The sequence below is a fragment of the Manihot esculenta genome, chromosome 4 (assembly GCF_001659605.2).
Source record: "Manihot esculenta cultivar AM560-2 chromosome 4, M.esculenta_v8, whole genome shotgun sequence".
Taxonomy (NCBI): domain Eukaryota; kingdom Viridiplantae; phylum Streptophyta; class Magnoliopsida; order Malpighiales; family Euphorbiaceae; genus Manihot; species Manihot esculenta.
In genome coordinates this window covers 6891922-6908887 of record NC_035164.2, presented here as the reverse complement: position 1 = coordinate 6908887, position 16966 = coordinate 6891922, and the positions used below count along the sequence as shown (strand labels likewise).

Below are 16966 nucleotides of genomic sequence, written 5' to 3'. Positions count from 1 at the left end.
CTGTTCACGAATGATTGAGCAATTAACGAAGAATACTCTGTAAAATGAAATTTATAATTTAATGCAAAAAAAAAAAAAAACAAAAAAAAGAGTAAGGCAAATGCAAGTTTATTATCTGAGTCGAGTCAGTTTCAGATTGAACAACGTTGCTCAGTTGAAGCAACTGGGTTAATCTAATAATGTCAGGAATTGGAAGTGCCAAATTGGGTTGCTGAATAAAAAACATTGTGCATATTCAAACGTTCCAGAGAATGATGAAAATGAGGGAGCTCAACTGTAACTTTCCTCCAATATGAAATCCCACTTCCCCAAATTATCCTTAATGGAAAAAACATTAAATAAAAGAATATAAAGTCAAGTAGTAGCAATTCTAACCTGAAAATACTCCATTTGCACTAAGCAAAAAGTCTTAGCTTACACAATATAAGCATCGTGTCGCTTATGTATTCTAGTTTGATTTTCAACATTTTTTTTGCATTTACTTTTCTTACCTATCAGGAAAATTAACTAATTTAAAAAAAATTTTACGTCGTTAGCTGCATGGATTTGTCTTTGAGTAATTTCATGCTAACTGCATTTAGCATTGCTCTTGAATATTGACGGGAAGCCATTTTCCAATCCATCCCGCTTTTCATCATTGCTTTGAATTCATCGTAACTGATTTTTCCATCCTGTTTTTTAAAAAATTAACCAACTTAAATGCATGAATTAAACAGCAAATTAAAACAAAGGAATTATAAATTAAATGGGTTTGGAGAAAGCCCTTACCTTATCAAGATCAACATCTGATATGATGTCTTTAATGATCTGTTCATTATTTGGACCTAAATTGTCATTTACCATTGCATCTTTCAACTCATCAAACTCAATGTATCCATTTTGGTCTTTGTCAAAGAACCTAAAAGCTTGAGAGAGATGCTCATCGTTCCCAATCTTTATCAGATGAATTGACATTGCCACAAACTCCTCAATGCTCAGTGTCCCATTTCCATCTATATCCGCCTTTTAATATCCACAAAATTCTCATATATACAAAAAAAAAAAAAAAAAAAGGTTCCCAACCAAAAAAAAAAAAAACACAAACTTACTGCATCCATCAACATCCGAACATCAGGATCAGGAAGAACATGTCCAATGTTATGGAGACCAGCTTTGAGTTCATCAAAAGACAAGTCCCCAGTGTTGTCAGTATCCATCATATAAAACATCTGTTTGATTCCATCTATTTGCTCATCTGGTAAGTTGTCTGCCACCACCTATAAAAAATCAGCTTTATCAGAAACTAATCCAAAATCTCATTTCCACAAGGGAAAAAAAAAAAAAAATACTGGGTTCAAAAGCTTACTCTAAGAACTCTCTTCTTGAACTTGTTCATCAATGAAAATTGCTTGATCTTTGCTCTAACGTTATCTCCAAGATTCACATTAGGCATATCTCTCGCATTGTGTATCCATGGGTGTTCTTCATGATAACCATCAGATTATTTTGTTAAGTTATTGATCTTTCAAAATTGTGTTTTTATAGCAAAAGGGTATGTGTACAAACTTACCTAGGACTTCTTGAATAGTTAATCTGTTGTAAGGATTTTGATCAAGCATGCGCTTGACTAGCTCCTTTGCTTGTTCAGAAACCCTAGGCCAAGGTTCTCTTGTAAAATCTATTCTGCCTCCAACTATTGCGTGTGCAATACCTTCCTCAGTTTCTGTACTATCCATGTTTTTGCATAATCTCACGTCAAGACACATTTCCAGAGAAAAAAAATAATAATTATACTTTTTAGTCCTTAAAATTTTAACATAATTAATAAATTTGTTTATATTATTTAAAATCGAATACTTAAATTTTTGAGTCCATTCGCTACTGTTATATGAGTTGAAATGCCTTATTTCACTCTTTTCAATTTAAGAAGTTAATAAGAATTACAATTCTTATTAAATACTTTAGACTTTAAATTATCATTTAATAATATATTTCAGTCTAATAAGCAAATTTAAAAAATATCAAACACTTTTGTTCTTCACTTATGATTGTTTGATCCTTGATAATTCAAATGGATGGAATGCGGAAAGAAAATTGTCTTTTCAAATATTTGATCACCCACTTGTATTTAACATTTCAAATGAATAAAAAAAATGATTTTTAAATGGATCGAAAAATAAAAATTTAATTATTTAATTTTAAAAATATAAAAATCAATATTTTAATTATATTAAAATTCAGAAAATAAGATAGTATTTTTCCGAAAATTATTATTATTATTTTTTTAAAAAGGAAACAATTACCAGCCCAAAAGGGAGGAACTCCACAAAGCAAGATATAGAGGATGACACCAGCACTCCACACATCAATTTCTGGTCCATAATTGCGTTTTAGAACCTCTGGAGCCATGTAATATGGACTTCCTACAATTTCACTGAAACGTTGACCTGCCACCATACACAACAATTAATATTCAGACCAACTCTCTCTCTCTGTCTCTCTCTATATATATTTAATCATTTTGTATGTAATAATACCAGGCTGGAAGAATATGGAGAGGCCAAAATCAATTGCTTTTAATTGGGAGCTTTCTTCTGAATCTGCGAACAGGAAATTCTCAGGTTTTAGGTCTCGGTGTATCACTCCATGATCATGGCATATCTGCAACAATTTTTACATTTTTTCCCAAAATAAAACATCATCTTCAAGTCACTTTACCAAGAAAACCCAAAGAAGGAAAAAGGCTAAGGAAGCTAGTAATTTGGTTCTCATATTCTTTTCTTTTAGTTTGTATTCTAATAATAAACCTGAGTTTTGTAATGAACGAGTGAAGCATTATATATCATTGATTTATGCTAAACTAATAAATTTTAGAGCTTAATCTTTCAAGAAATGCAAAATCCATAACGTGTACGTACCTTGACAATCTCCAAAATGGTCTTAGTAACCATGGCCGCAGCACGTTCAGTGTAATGGCCTTTAGTAACAATCCGATCAAAAAGTTCACCTCCTTCACAAAGTTCCATAACAAGATAAACACTCTCTTTATCTTCATAAGCTTCCTTAAAGCTTACAATATTTGGATGCTTAGGCAACCGTCTCATAATCTCTACTTCTCTTCTTACATCTTCTAAATCTATTTCTGTCCTAAGCTTCGCCTTTGATATTGTCTTGCATGCATACGTAACCCCTGTTTCTTTATCAAAACATTTGTACGTAACGCCAAATTCTCCTCTCCCTAACTCTTTCCCAAGGTGGTATCTTTCTCTTATGTTATCACCTGTTGGGTTCTTGAGCACGTTCACAACTCCGTTTCTCGTCGGCCTCGGCGACGGCGCCGCCGCCATGGGGGTCTCCGGCATGGGTTTTGGTCTGTGGTCATAATGTACCTTTCTTCTGGAGATTATGCGACCACCTTTTCCAGGTGCTGAAATGCAGCCTCCCATGGGATTATGTGATTAGGGTTTCTTTTTCTTTCTTGTGTTTTTCTTGATTTAAGATTTGTTGTTAGGAGCAGCCCATGGCAAGAGAGACAGAGAGAAAGAGAGAGAAAAAAAATGGAAAACCCTAATGGAAGTATGAGGGGATGAAGCTGGAAACTAAAAATGGGGAAGAAAGGAAGGATGTAATGGTAGTTAGAAAAGTAGGTTTTTTGGTTAATTTCCTTCCATTTTATTTGAGGAATTTTAATTAATGGTTAATGGCTAATTAATTTTTTTTTTCTTTGGAGTTCACCTGATGGGCTGTACCCTCCTTGTTTCCTGGATTCATGGCTAAACAATGAAATATATATATATAATAATTAATTTTGTGTTCAAGAATTCTTTTTTATTTTATGGTGAAAGAAATAATTTCCCTAATATATCTTTTGATGGCTGTGCTTTACATTAAAACTTAATATCTCTTTTCTTATTTAATTTTTAAGTTTATAAAATATAATTATTTAATTCTAAAATTTTTAAAATATAACTATTAAAATTTCTGAAAAATTAATTATTAATAAAATATTCATAATTATTAATTATAATTATTAATTATAAAAATATTCATAATTTTCTTTTTAAAAAATATTGAGTCAAATCATGCATCCAATTAATTCTTTCAAGTCACTTGATCTGCATAAAATAAAGTTTGAAAAGGATGAAATAATTTTATTTTTTTTTATCTTTAACTTATCTATAATTACACTTCATCTCATTATTTTATAAATTGATATTACAAAATTATAATTTTATATGATATATTTAACATTTTAATTTCATTCCAATTATATGTACAAATAAAAAAAAATTAAGTTTTCTTTTCTTAAATTCAAATATTAACACTTCATCTCATTCATTCAATACCGTATTAGCATAAGTTAATATGTCATTTTGAAAGTCTTATTTTTACTAATGGCATCAAACACAGTTTTCTTTTTCATAAAAAAAAAATATTCAGAATTGAAAAAAAAAACCCATAACCACAAAATATAAGACTATATTTTTTCATAATAAAAGATAAAGCAGCTTAATAAAGGGTGAAAATTGTTATTAACACTTTTATTTTATTTATTTATTTTTACTTATTTGAAGATAATAATTTTAATGTTTGAGACTTGAAAAAACTTTGTTAAACTTATTCAAATATGATCCAAATCACATATATAAGTAAGTTTATATAGCGAATTTTAACGAGTCGAATACTACTGATTTTAAGTTTGGTTCATTTATTAAATTAAATTCGAGCAGCTCATTTAAAAATCGAATTAAGACTGATCGAATTTTTATCAAAATGAATGTCGAATAATTCATGAATAATTTAATTTATTTATGGAGAATATTAATTTGCACCTTCTGATCCATAGTCCCGTGAACTGCCATTAGTCATTTATTGGTCTTGGGCTCCCAAGACCTACAAAGGACCAAAAGCTGCAACAACCACAAGGGCACAGAGAGTAACCACTCGATGACAACCATTATGAGAAAGAGATTGGAAGTATGTTTTTGCCATGATCTCTTGCAGTTTACTTCTCTAACAAGCAAAATTAAATTGTATATACAATCTATTAAGAGTGGGGAGGATAATCCATAATGGGGAGAGATGATGATTGGTTGCAGTTGATGATAATTTTTTATTGATAAAAAGATTTTCTGATGAGATGTGTTGGTTTAAAAGGAACATGTTAAAAATACATTGAAGAAGGAAGGAGATGTCTTCTCTCTAGAGTAAATTAATAAAATAAAAATTAATTCAAGAGAATCTTGGCATAATATATTTCTAAATTCAAATCCAAAATATTTTTCTTCTAACTTTTCCCTTTCCATGATTTATTTATTTTTAATTTATAAGGACAAAAAGAAAATGATAAAATTTTCACTTATTTTTTTATTATTTTTATATATGATTTATTAAAAATTTAATAAACGAAGATTTTAATTTAGAAATATAAGAACTTATAGTAATTATAATATTTATAGACCCATTTACAAATTTATAAGTATTAATTTTAATAAAAAATATAAATTTTAAATTAAGAGATTATTTTATTAATTAAATAAAAAACTAAATTTAAAAAATATAAAAATTAAAATATACTTTTCACTAAATATAAGTAATAAATTATAATTTATTAGTGATATTTAACGATATTAAAAAAAGTTCAATTTTACTAATGGCTTAAAAGTATACAAATTATTTTTACAACTTATTTTTTATTATAACTCTCTTATTTCGGAGATAATTTCTATTTTTATTAATTTTATTCATAGATGTTAATAGTGTACATTATGCGCTTGCTCGAATTAGCCATGATATTCCGAATCTGGTTGAGATTTTTTCTCTCACCTGCTAATTGTATTTCTGAATTGATCGTTCTTAAATTAAAGAAGAAGCTCAATTTTACTAATGACTTAAAAGTATACAAGGTTTTTTTTTACGACTTATTTTTTATTGTAAATATCTTATATCAGAGATGATTTATATTTCTATTAACTTTGTTCGTAGGTTTGCTAATGGTATAATTCATGTGCTTGTTCGAACTAATCATAGTATTCCGGATCTGGTTAAGGTCTTTTACTCACCTCCTGATTATATTTCTAAGTTGATCATTTTTGAAATTTAATAAAGTTTACCCTTTATTCTAAAAAAAAAACATAATCTTGCTTAAAAATATAATAAACCACATTAGTAATTCTTTTATGATTATTCTTATTTTTAATTCCATTATTTATTTTTTATTTTCATTTTTATATATACTACAGTTTAATAAAAATTTAAAGTGTAAAAAATGTATAATATAAAATATAAAATATTTTATTTTATTTAATATTATTATATAAAATACAGTTTTTATCGGATTCATCAATAAACTAATATAAAATAAAAGGGTCATTTTAAGCCCTTAAAAATATTTTAAATTTAATAAAAAAATCTCATTTTTAATCTAATAACTTCAAATTTAACTTTGACGGTATGAATTAACAGAATTAGATAAATTGGTTAAGTAGGTTTTTAATAAATAAAATATTAATTTTATATTTTAAATTATTAAAATAAAAATCAAATAACTAATTTCTTCTCACTGCCTTTGACCCTCTCATCAACTCTCTCAAAAAATGGAGATTTGTCAATCAAGCAACAAATCTAGCAAGTGAAGCAACTTCTTACAGTAAGCAGCCCCCTTAATGCAACACGCAACACAATTTCTCTCTCCAATGGTTTGGATCTCAATCCAATCTAACAATCAGACAAAATTATTCATACCGAAAAGTAAAAATATATTCTGATAGGAGAGAGAAAAAAGAAGAATATACATAGTAATTATCCGAAAAACTCTCACATTGAATAACTAATTTTTTTTTTATATAAATTAATTAATTTTAAATTTTATGTTAAATTTGAATTAAACTTAATTTTTGATCTTAACCTATAATGGAGAATCATGATAACTTTTTTCAAAAATAGAATTTCGAGATGTATGACTTTTAAAGATGCGATGCGAGTCATAAGTTTATCACAAAATTTGATATGCAAATTTTAAAGGATTAATTTTATATTTTAATTATTTTTTTAAATATTTTTATAATTTTACATATTAAATTTTTTTATTATAAATAATATTTTTTAATTATTTAAAATTTACTTTTTAATTTTTTAAAAATTTTAATAATATTTTTCGGTTACGAATCTATATTTTTTTATATTATTTTAGTTAAAAGATATTAATTAAAATTTCTGACGAAATTTAATTAATTTTTTATGAAACTCATAGCAGATTGCAACCAGCATTGAGAAAATTGATATCCGTATCTTGCTTCATAATACAAAGTCTATCACATGAAAGAAGCTAAACATGTGGGATTGCATCAAGCTTCAGGCATGTATCCATTGGTGGATTGATTTAGCATTTTCAATTATGATAGAAGCTGCTAGTAGAGGAGAGGACTGAGAGAGAGAGAGAGAGAGAGGGGGAAAAAGGGGTTGGTATATGATTCTAAAACTTGTGATGGATTTTGACTTTAGAATTTGGGAAAAGCAAGGGAAGAAAGAAAGAGCAAGGAATTGTTATTCATTTTTCTATTTTAAAACTTAAAAAAATATTTTAAAAGATAAATATTTAACCCAGTTAGAATACATTACTGATTTGGGTTTAATTGATTTAAAATCATATGTATACCAAATTATAACAGAACATAGTGTATAATTCTCAAATTAAACAGTATCAACTTGCATAGGCGTAGCAATAGGTTTGATACTCCAAGGTGAAACTCTGTGTGGAAGAGGCATGCCACAATTTTCATCCCATCTCACCTTAAACCAGCATTTGTTAGCTATTTTATACATCGTATTCATTGAATAAATATAAATAAAATAACTAAATTATAACATACGTAAAAGGAAGAAATTATGTAGGCATACCTCAAGGCATCTCCATTTTGATTCTCTCCACCTTAAGGGATCAATGTCTTCAATTCTCATAATGGTCCCAGTAAATCTACGATTTTAAAATGAAATGAGTCAATCCTGATCTAATGTTGTATAAAGGTGTAAATGATAAAGTTCTCATATCATACTCTGCGTGCATGCTTATAAATATGTGTGTTGAGAAAAGGGAATTAAGGATTGTAAAAAAATAGATATTTAAATTAGTTATTTAAATTAAAATAATACTAAAATTAAATAATATAAAGAAAAAAACTAAATAGCTAAAACTCCCATACTGAATTTAAAAATTGATGATTTTATTCAGGAATTACGATATGTATAATCATTTGATTATATTATAAATTTAATCACTCAATACATTTTAAATAAATATTATAAAAAAATAACAAAATGAGAAGGCAATACTATTACGCTAAAAGTGATTTGACTTAATAACAAATAGGAAAATAAGACTCAAAATATCTAAATATAGATAATAAAAAGGACAAAATCAAATTAACGATAAATATGTACTAATTTAGAATCAATCTTTAACCACGTGTGTATCCAATTCTACTCAGACCCAATTCATAAAGTAGATTTTATTTAATTTTTCATACGGTTTCTATAATTATCTATATATATATATATATATATATATATATATATATATATATATATATATATATATATATATATATATATATATATATATATATTTGGACCTAGTACAGATCGATCCAAAACATAAATAAGTGAATTTTTCTTATTCTGTGTTAGGTCTCATAACTTATTTGAGTAATGTTGAAGGATGAAGAGAAAATTTGTGGCAGAAAACCCACTTATGCATACCTGTGCTCAACAGTGTCTCTTTCAGATCTCATTTCAAAATTCATTCCTATGGAATAATTGGTGGCAGCAGACTCTATGTATTGATCAAATGGAATCATAAACTCAGCCCTAGGGCTACTCCTGTACCAACACATTTAGAGGAAGAAGATCAATTTGAGATATAATATTCACAAGCATCAAATTAAATGTGTTGTCCCAATGGTTGGGTGCCTTCAGTTTAAAGCTAGATATTTCATTCTCTTCAAATATTTCTATTCTTTAATGCATACAAGATAGTAATACATGTCTCAACATTATTGGACAAATTATAAAATATGAACAATATGTCTATGTTGACTTGTACAAGTTAATTATAATTAATAATCAAAATCTAATTATTTCATCCTAATATATATTTAAACTAAGACAAACTGTTCCAAACAAACCGTTCCAATTCAATTAGTATAAGAATCATCATCGTAAGTTTTTGAATTTGAGTTTGAATAGCAGTGGAAGCTATTTGTAACAAAGAAAATAAAAATAAAAGATACACGCACCTCGGACGATGATGAACGGTGAACAGAGTTGATCCGCTAGAGATGGCTTCCCATGCGGTAGCAACTCCATTGAGATGTATTGGATCGTTACTCTGCTCTATCATGCCTCGTCTAACGCCAACTCCTATTCCTCCATTATCATCTCTATATCTCAAAGATATATAACCACTTTTAATAATAAGAAGAAGAAGATGGAGGAAAAGGAGGAGGATTCACTGATGAAAAATAATTTTATTGTAATCTTTATTTTTTATGAAAATAATAATAAATTTTTTGGATTAATTAGAAATACAAATGTATTATATTGCTAATTAGAAAAGGATTGATGGAAACATATTGCTAATTAGATTTAATGAATATATATTATATCAAACCTTAGAAATACAAATGTATCACCAGGAACAAGCCTTTTGGAGCTAACAAACCCACTCCATCCACTTGTAAGCAAGTGCCTTTTTGGTTGACCTGGTATCAATATTATAGCGTTAATTAATTAAACTACAAGCAGCCCTCCACATACGACCGTTGATTATATCAAATCGACCATATCAGTGAATATAATAAATCATTTTACATGCAACGGTTGTAATTATAAAATATTTTATGGATCATGAAAAATTATTTAATATAATCATCATATGTACAACAGTTATATTATAAAATATTTCTGGTTTCAGTGACTTTTCATATCTAAAATTTATTGAAACAACTTGTATATCCAGCTAAATTAAAAGGGAATTTAGTGTAAATAATCAACAAAATTCATCCATACTTGATGAATTGAGATTTAGTGAGGTTACCAAATGTGGACACCTGAACTGTGATTTGATTTAATGGGCAGATCAACGAACTGTGATTGATCGATAAAAGAAAAATGTTTTTAAAATTTCATACGAGTTCCTCTATATTCGATCTTGAGAAAATGGTTTACAAAATATGGGAAAAAGGTCAGAGGTCTATTCGGGATGCGTCAATAGAGATTTTTTGATATTAAAGTTAGATCTAGAACTTTTTAGTGATCGATTATTAGAAAAAGGTGCAAAGAGAAATAAAACAGAAAGGAAAAAAAGAAGAAAAAGCTTTAAAGAGAAGAGAAAGGATATGTTTGAGAGTTTCTGTGCGAGCGTGGGAGAGAGAGAGTCTGATTTGAGAGAGAGATGCCGAATCTCTTCTCTTGGTTAGATCAGTAGTATATATATTAGTTTATTGTTCTGACACCCCCTGTGTCATGTCTCATCGGACTGGATGAGAATGTCCTCTTGTAGGTGTTAAGTGGCTCATTAATAATGAACAGTTGGCTAATAAATGTGGAGTCGACTAGTCCATACCCTGTCTATCGTGTTCGTTACGTTATTTTGTTTTACTGCATGTACATTTATGATCCCGGTGATGTACCGAGGAGACGACCAGTGTATTAAGGTCGACATCTTATTCTAGTTTCATCAGGTCATGCCCGACTCATCCGATCTATATAGTGTCATGTCTCATCAGACTAGACATGAATGTCCTATTGTAGGTGTGTCAGACGACTCATTAATGATGGGTGGTTGGTTAATAATGCAGAGTCGACTAATTCATACCCTATTTATCGTGTTTGTCACGTTAATCCATTTTACTGCATGTGCATTTATGACTCCGGTGATGTACCAAGGAGATGACTAGTGTGTTGAAGGTCGGCATCTTACTCTGATTTCATTAGGTCATATCTGTAATATTCGGCTAGACTCCGGTATCGGAATTCCTACCGTCCAGTGGAATCTCGGATGTCGGAAACCTCTAGAAGGGTAAAACCATATTTTCATAAAATGTTTTAATGTATTTTATGGTTTTAAGCAAGAAAGAAATTAAGTTTTGAATGAAAATGGTCTTGAGAGGAAGGCTCAGGTTCGGCCGCCGAACCTCAAGTTCGGCCGCCGAACATGCATGCACTTCGGGAGTGCTTTAGGCCCCCGAAGGCATAAGTGAGGGAAGTCCAGGTTCGGCCGCCGAACCTCAAGTTCGGCCGCCGAACATGCATGCACTTCGGGAGTGCTTTAGGCCCCCGAAGGCATAAGTGAGGGAAGTCCAGGTTCGGCCGCCGAACATGGCATGCATGCGGAGGCACGTTAGGCTCCCGAAAGTGGTCTGGCCAGCCACCTATAAAAGGGTCCCCTTGTCCGAATGGGCGAGCTTTTCTCCCCATTTTCGGCCAAGGTGAGTTCTCCACCGTCCCTCACCGATTTTGAGTCCTTTTCTTCAAATCTTTCATGATTCTCATGAGTTTCACTATGTTTTGAAGATTTTTGAGCATTAAAGCAAGTTTTGAGGCTTGGAAGACCCAGGAGCTCTTTTCCTTGGTTCTCCAAGTTTAGGTCGTCTCTCTCTCGATCTTCAAGAGGTAAGAGCCGATCTTGAGCTTATAGTATGTTTTAAATAAGTTTTAAGTTGATTCATGGGGTAGAAATGCATGTTTAGGTTAGTTGAGCTTTGTTAGGTTTTATGTGATTATATGGACAATGTGTGTTGGATATGCATGTTTGATGAGTTGTAATTGGGGTTTAGGATAGTTTGAGACCCCTAGGTGTTGATGTATGTGTGTATGCATGCTTTAAGAGAGTTGGATGCTTGATTGGAAGGTTGGGAGGAAAGTGTGCATGGAAGAGCTGAGTTTCTGCCCTTTGGGAGAAATCAGGTTTGGCAGCTGAAAGGATTTTCGGCCGCCGAACCTGTCTGTGAGGCAAGCCTTTCGGCTGCCGAAGCTTGCCCCCGAAAATGAACTTTCATCTCTGGAGGGCACTTTCGGCCGCCGAAGGTGCCGCCGAACCTGCATGACTTTCGGTTCTAGAGGGACTTTCGGCAGCCGAACCTGCCGCCGAAAGTGTTCGGCAGCTGAAAGGATTTTCGGCCGCCGAACCTGTCTATGAGGCAAGCCTTTCGACTGCCGAAGCTTGCCCCCGAAAATGGACTTTCATCTCTGGAGGGCACTTTCGGCCGCCGAAGGTGCCGCCGAACCTGCATGACTTTCGGCTCTAGAGGGACTTTCGGCCGCCGAACCTGCCGCCGAAAGTGCCCTGTTCAGCCCTCCTTTGCATGTTTTCTATGGATGTTCTGAGGTGTTTTAGGGGGTTTTTGGGGAGTATTTTAGAGTCATATTCATATTTGTTAGGTCCCTCATTTGAGTCCACCTGTGTAGGTTCGGACCCGAGGAACCGAGGACCCCAGTAGTGAGATAGCTGCTTTCGAGTCTTGTCAGAGCTAGCCAGAGGTGAGTGGAATAACTCTCTATGTTTTCAAAGTAAATAATGAACGTTTTAGTATGATTCACGCATCATGAATGCCATGAGATATATTAGGATGCTTGCATTAGAATTCACGAATATGCCGCATTGCACATTATGTTGTTGGTGTGGATGAATGTTGAATGATCCATTAGCCCTTATATGGTATGACATGACAGACTATGGAAGTCCGGGTGAGCCTGCACTACGCCCCGGCATAATTGGATATGTATGTATGCTATGGAAGTCCAGGCGAGCCTGCACTACGCCCCTGGCATAATTGGACTGTATAGAGGGCTAAGTGGTGACAAGTTCATCCTTGATGTGAAATGTTTGTGCTGTGATGCATTTCATGATATCATATGTTTTAAATACTATGTTTTATTATTCTGCTCACTGGGCTCTAGTAGCTCACCCCTCTCCCTTAACCCCCAGGTTTGCAGGTACAGGGTAGATCAGGAGGTCAGCAAGAGTAATGAAGTCATGGTCATATAATAGCTAGTGTGGACATGAAAAATGTTGATATGTTATGTTGAGTACAGTCATGTAAAAGTATAATATAGAAATGTTATGTAATAATGCTTATGAAAGTTTAGAGTTGTGCTTGACCATAGTTTTATGTTAATCCCTTTCTAGTACATGATCTTAATGTCTAATGATGATTATTGAAAACCAAACTTAATTTATGTTATGTCACCCCATTGAAGCATTGATGAGGACTCCAAGGTGGGGTTAATGATTATGTTTATGAATAGTGCCTGCGCAGGTTGAGTTTGGTGATTGAATGGAAAGAAAGGTTCAAAATTTTTATGTATGTTGTCGATCATGTATGGGATTAAACAGGTTCACAGGATAAATGTTTGGCTTGCTACGGGTCCCGGCGGCCTTAAGTCGATCTAAATCCTAGCGCCGGTAGCGGTCCAATTTTCGGGTCGTTACAATATCCGACTCATCCGATCTATATGGAGGTGGATTTCTTTCGGTTATTGAAGTCAGAGTGCTCGCATTCAATACTTTGTTATAAAACGAGTTTTAAAAGGATTTGTTCGTCCGCTCCGGACTTTGATAAGGTCAAAGGTGTTGGTAGTATGATACTCATACCTTATAAGTCGGACTTTCTACTATTCAATCAGATTAAATAAGAAGGTTTATAGAACACTTTTGAATCTTGTATACAATCTTGTGTATACGTATAACGATTTTAACCGTCTTATTTATATATTATCAATGCTCAAAGATGAGACCATCAAATTACCTCGAAAAATGTGCTGAAAACGCCAGTCATTTCCATGCAAATCCTTAGCTATTAGTTCTCGCATTACAGGCTCACTTGACATATCCTGAAACATTCACAAGAAGCATGAATATTTTTCAGTTCACTGGGAAAAGGAAATCAAAATAGCTGAGTCATTTATGCATGTACAATTAATATTGCTGGCTAAACCCTAACCAGGGGTGGCAGACACTCTTCTGCGTGTCGTTTAAGCACTGATAATCCCCCGTAAGTGCTTGTATCGGAAGCCGTGAGCTTCTTAGAAAACGAACGTACATGAAACCTTGGTGGTGGTGGCGGAGGCTCGTACTCTACAGTATTCTCATCTTGCTGAGGTTAAGAAGCCATCCCATTGAACATTAAGTTGTTATAATTTAAATTTCTGATGAAGCATCAATGCACAATAAATCAATCAATTTAAGAATGGCCAAATAAATATTTATCCAATTTTGTTACACCCCAAATTTTAAAAACATTTAAAATTATTTAAAAATATAATTAAAATAATCTTACAATTTTAGAGTGCAACGAAATTTTTTAAATAAAATTTAGAAATATAAATATATTTTTTACATTTAAAAATTATATATACATACATGTAAATACATATACATACATTTGATTGGGGAAACAGCGTCACTTGTGCAAATACCTCATCAGTGCCGGGATCAACCTGTAATTAGAAATCTTAATTTTAAGACTTTAATTATATATATATTTTTTTAAAATAGAGATAGGAAATCATAAGAATAGAACTTAAAATTTTTTGGATGTATTTACTATCATATTAAATATGTGAATATAATTTAATTATAATTTTAAATTATTAATTAGTCTATTTTTTTATTATAATTTAGTCATAATATTTATTAAACATCGAGGAAAAATAAAAAACTCGTGAATCCCAATTCTATTTGAGGAGGCAAAATCACCTTCAATTGGACGTTAATCACTCGACAGAGGATCTTCCATGGAATATTGTAAATTGGCCTCTGCTGTCCTACGGCCTGATTTTCAGAGGCCTCTACCTAAATCAACGATTAATAATAAGCAATAATTCACTGCCAAAAAAAAAAAAAAAAACAAGAACATGATTTGTTTATTTAATTTTTTTAAAATGATGCTAGAATCAATAAGAAAAAATGAAGTAGACCTGCTCAATGTGTCCCTGGGGAAAGTAGAAGACCAGCTCCCCTGCACGTGGAACAGTGACAAAAGGGCCAGCACAGGCATGCCACAACGCCGTATAAAGCGCCGTTTCAGTGTCTGCACCACAAGCGCCACCATTCGTGGAGGAAACAGAAAATCCAAGACATAGACAATGAATCCAAAACCAAATCAGCATAAAGAATCCAAATCCAGTCTGATCTCATCAGATTCACTGGAAAGTGGAAACCGAAACAAAATAAAATCCACCGCAATTTTACCTCTTACGGCGGTGGAGCTGGCAGCATGACCATTGTGATGAACCTCCATATCTATAATCTTGAAACTATCTCTCAGCTTTCACAGTCGACTTAAGAGTCAAAATAGCTCTCTGTAATCACTCTGTTTGTATTAGACGTCAAAATACCGTCCCAATATGTCAATGCAGGTCAACTTCCAATCCATTATATTATATAATATAGAATCTAGTGGCCATTTTCTTAGATGAATATTGACGGTAATTTTGAGATCTCCACAATGGTGGTGGTTGGTATTCTCGCCGCCACCGGCTAGCCTATCAAATGCGGGAAATCGTTACACGCACATGAATGTAAGAGTGAGTATTCCGTTAGAAACCAGCCGAACGCAAAAATATAATAAAAAAATTGTAAAAATCCAATTAAATTAAATTACGAAGACATTGACTTGAATCCAACATTAATTATAATTTTTAATAATTTTTTTTACTTTCATGTAGTGTTTTAAATTTTAATTAAAATATTTCAATATTTAATCTCTGAATATAAATATTATCAAAATAACATAATATTATAACTCATCATTCAATTTAATTTTATTAATAAAATAATCATTATATTTAACGTACTAAATTATAACTTTAATAAGTTAGTTTAAAGAATTAAATTTTTATAAATATTAAAATTATAGAAATTAAATTATTACAAAAACGTGAAATTTTTTACAGATTTAATAATAAATTTTAATAAAATCACTATTTTGTTGATAGTTTGAAAATTTAAGAAATAAATTATTTCTTATAATATAGATTTTGCCAAATTACATAAACTACATCATAAATTATCTTAAATTATATATATATTTAAGGGCTTTCTTTTCTATTTTATATATTCAATTTCAAAAATCTTGATAAGTATTAATGTATTCTAAAATAAACCGATAAATTATTTTGATTAAATGGTTTATTCGGACTAAAAAGAATTGAAGGGGTTGTGCAATTGACTTTGAAATGTAAAATATTTTCGTGTGTTTTGTTGATTTTATTCAAATGTTATAATTTTGTTAATTTAATTTAAAATTAAAAGATTTTACATAAATTTTATTCTAATTTGAAATTAAAATTATGGAAGTGTGATCTTTACCATGTTCACTATAATATATAAATAAATAATAATGACATTAAAAAAAGTTACATATTTATGCAATTTGATAATTTTATTTAAAGATTTTAATTTTAACAATTTAATTTAAAATTAAAAGATTTACTAAATTGATTATGTGTTAGAGTATTATATAAGTATCAAATAGATGAAACGTTTAATACCTTATATAATTTCACATAATAAAAAAATACATTTTTTATTTGTGATTTGAAATTATAATAAAATGTGCAAATCTCTTTCAATTATAAAATAAATTGTTAAAATTAAAATATTTGAATAAAATTATCAAAACGCATAAAATTTTATTTTTTTAATATCAATTATTCATTATTTATAGATTAAATGGGACTCACACTTAATAATAATAAAAATATTTGTTATGTCACATCATTAAGCGCTCGCTTTTCAATTTTAATCATAAAATAAAATTTATATAAAATATTTTAATTTTAATAATTTATTTTAAATTAAATTACAAAAATTAAAATATTTGGATAAAATCGAATGCATAGACGTTGGCTTTTTAAAATCTAACGGTTCAGAGTTTATGTGAGCATTCACTATAAAAATCTGTCCACATTAGTAACGAAATTCGTT

At 30.7% G+C, this 16966-nt stretch overlaps 2 protein-coding genes across 2 annotated transcripts; both read right to left on the bottom strand.

Annotated features, from left to right (window-relative positions):
• Positions 1-524: 524 nt before the first annotated feature.
• On the bottom strand, positions 525-3425 carry LOC110613804 (calcium-dependent protein kinase 24). The gene is made up of 8 exons (XM_021755128.1): positions 2898-3425; positions 2517-2640; positions 2283-2426; positions 1550-1702; positions 1346-1461; positions 1089-1256; positions 769-1002; positions 525-671 (listed from the first exon to the last, which is right to left on the bottom strand). The coding sequence occupies exons 1-8, from the start codon at positions 3423-3425 to the stop codon at positions 525-527; spliced, it is 1614 nt and encodes a 537-aa protein (XP_021610820.1).
• A 3825-nt stretch (positions 3426-7250) lies between these two features.
• Positions 7251-15365, bottom strand: LOC122723423 (auxin response factor 2A-like). The gene is made up of 11 exons (XM_043955555.1): positions 15230-15365; positions 14956-15068; positions 14735-14830; positions 14419-14475; positions 13980-14132; positions 13785-13869; positions 9647-9737; positions 9273-9416; positions 8737-8856; positions 7879-7954; positions 7251-7770 (listed from the first exon to the last, which is right to left on the bottom strand). Exons 1-11 carry the CDS (start codon positions 15276-15278, stop codon positions 7672-7674), a joined length of 1083 nt encoding a protein of 360 aa, XP_043811490.1. The 5' UTR covers positions 15279-15365; the 3' UTR covers positions 7251-7671.
• Positions 15366-16966: the final 1601 nt, after the last annotated feature.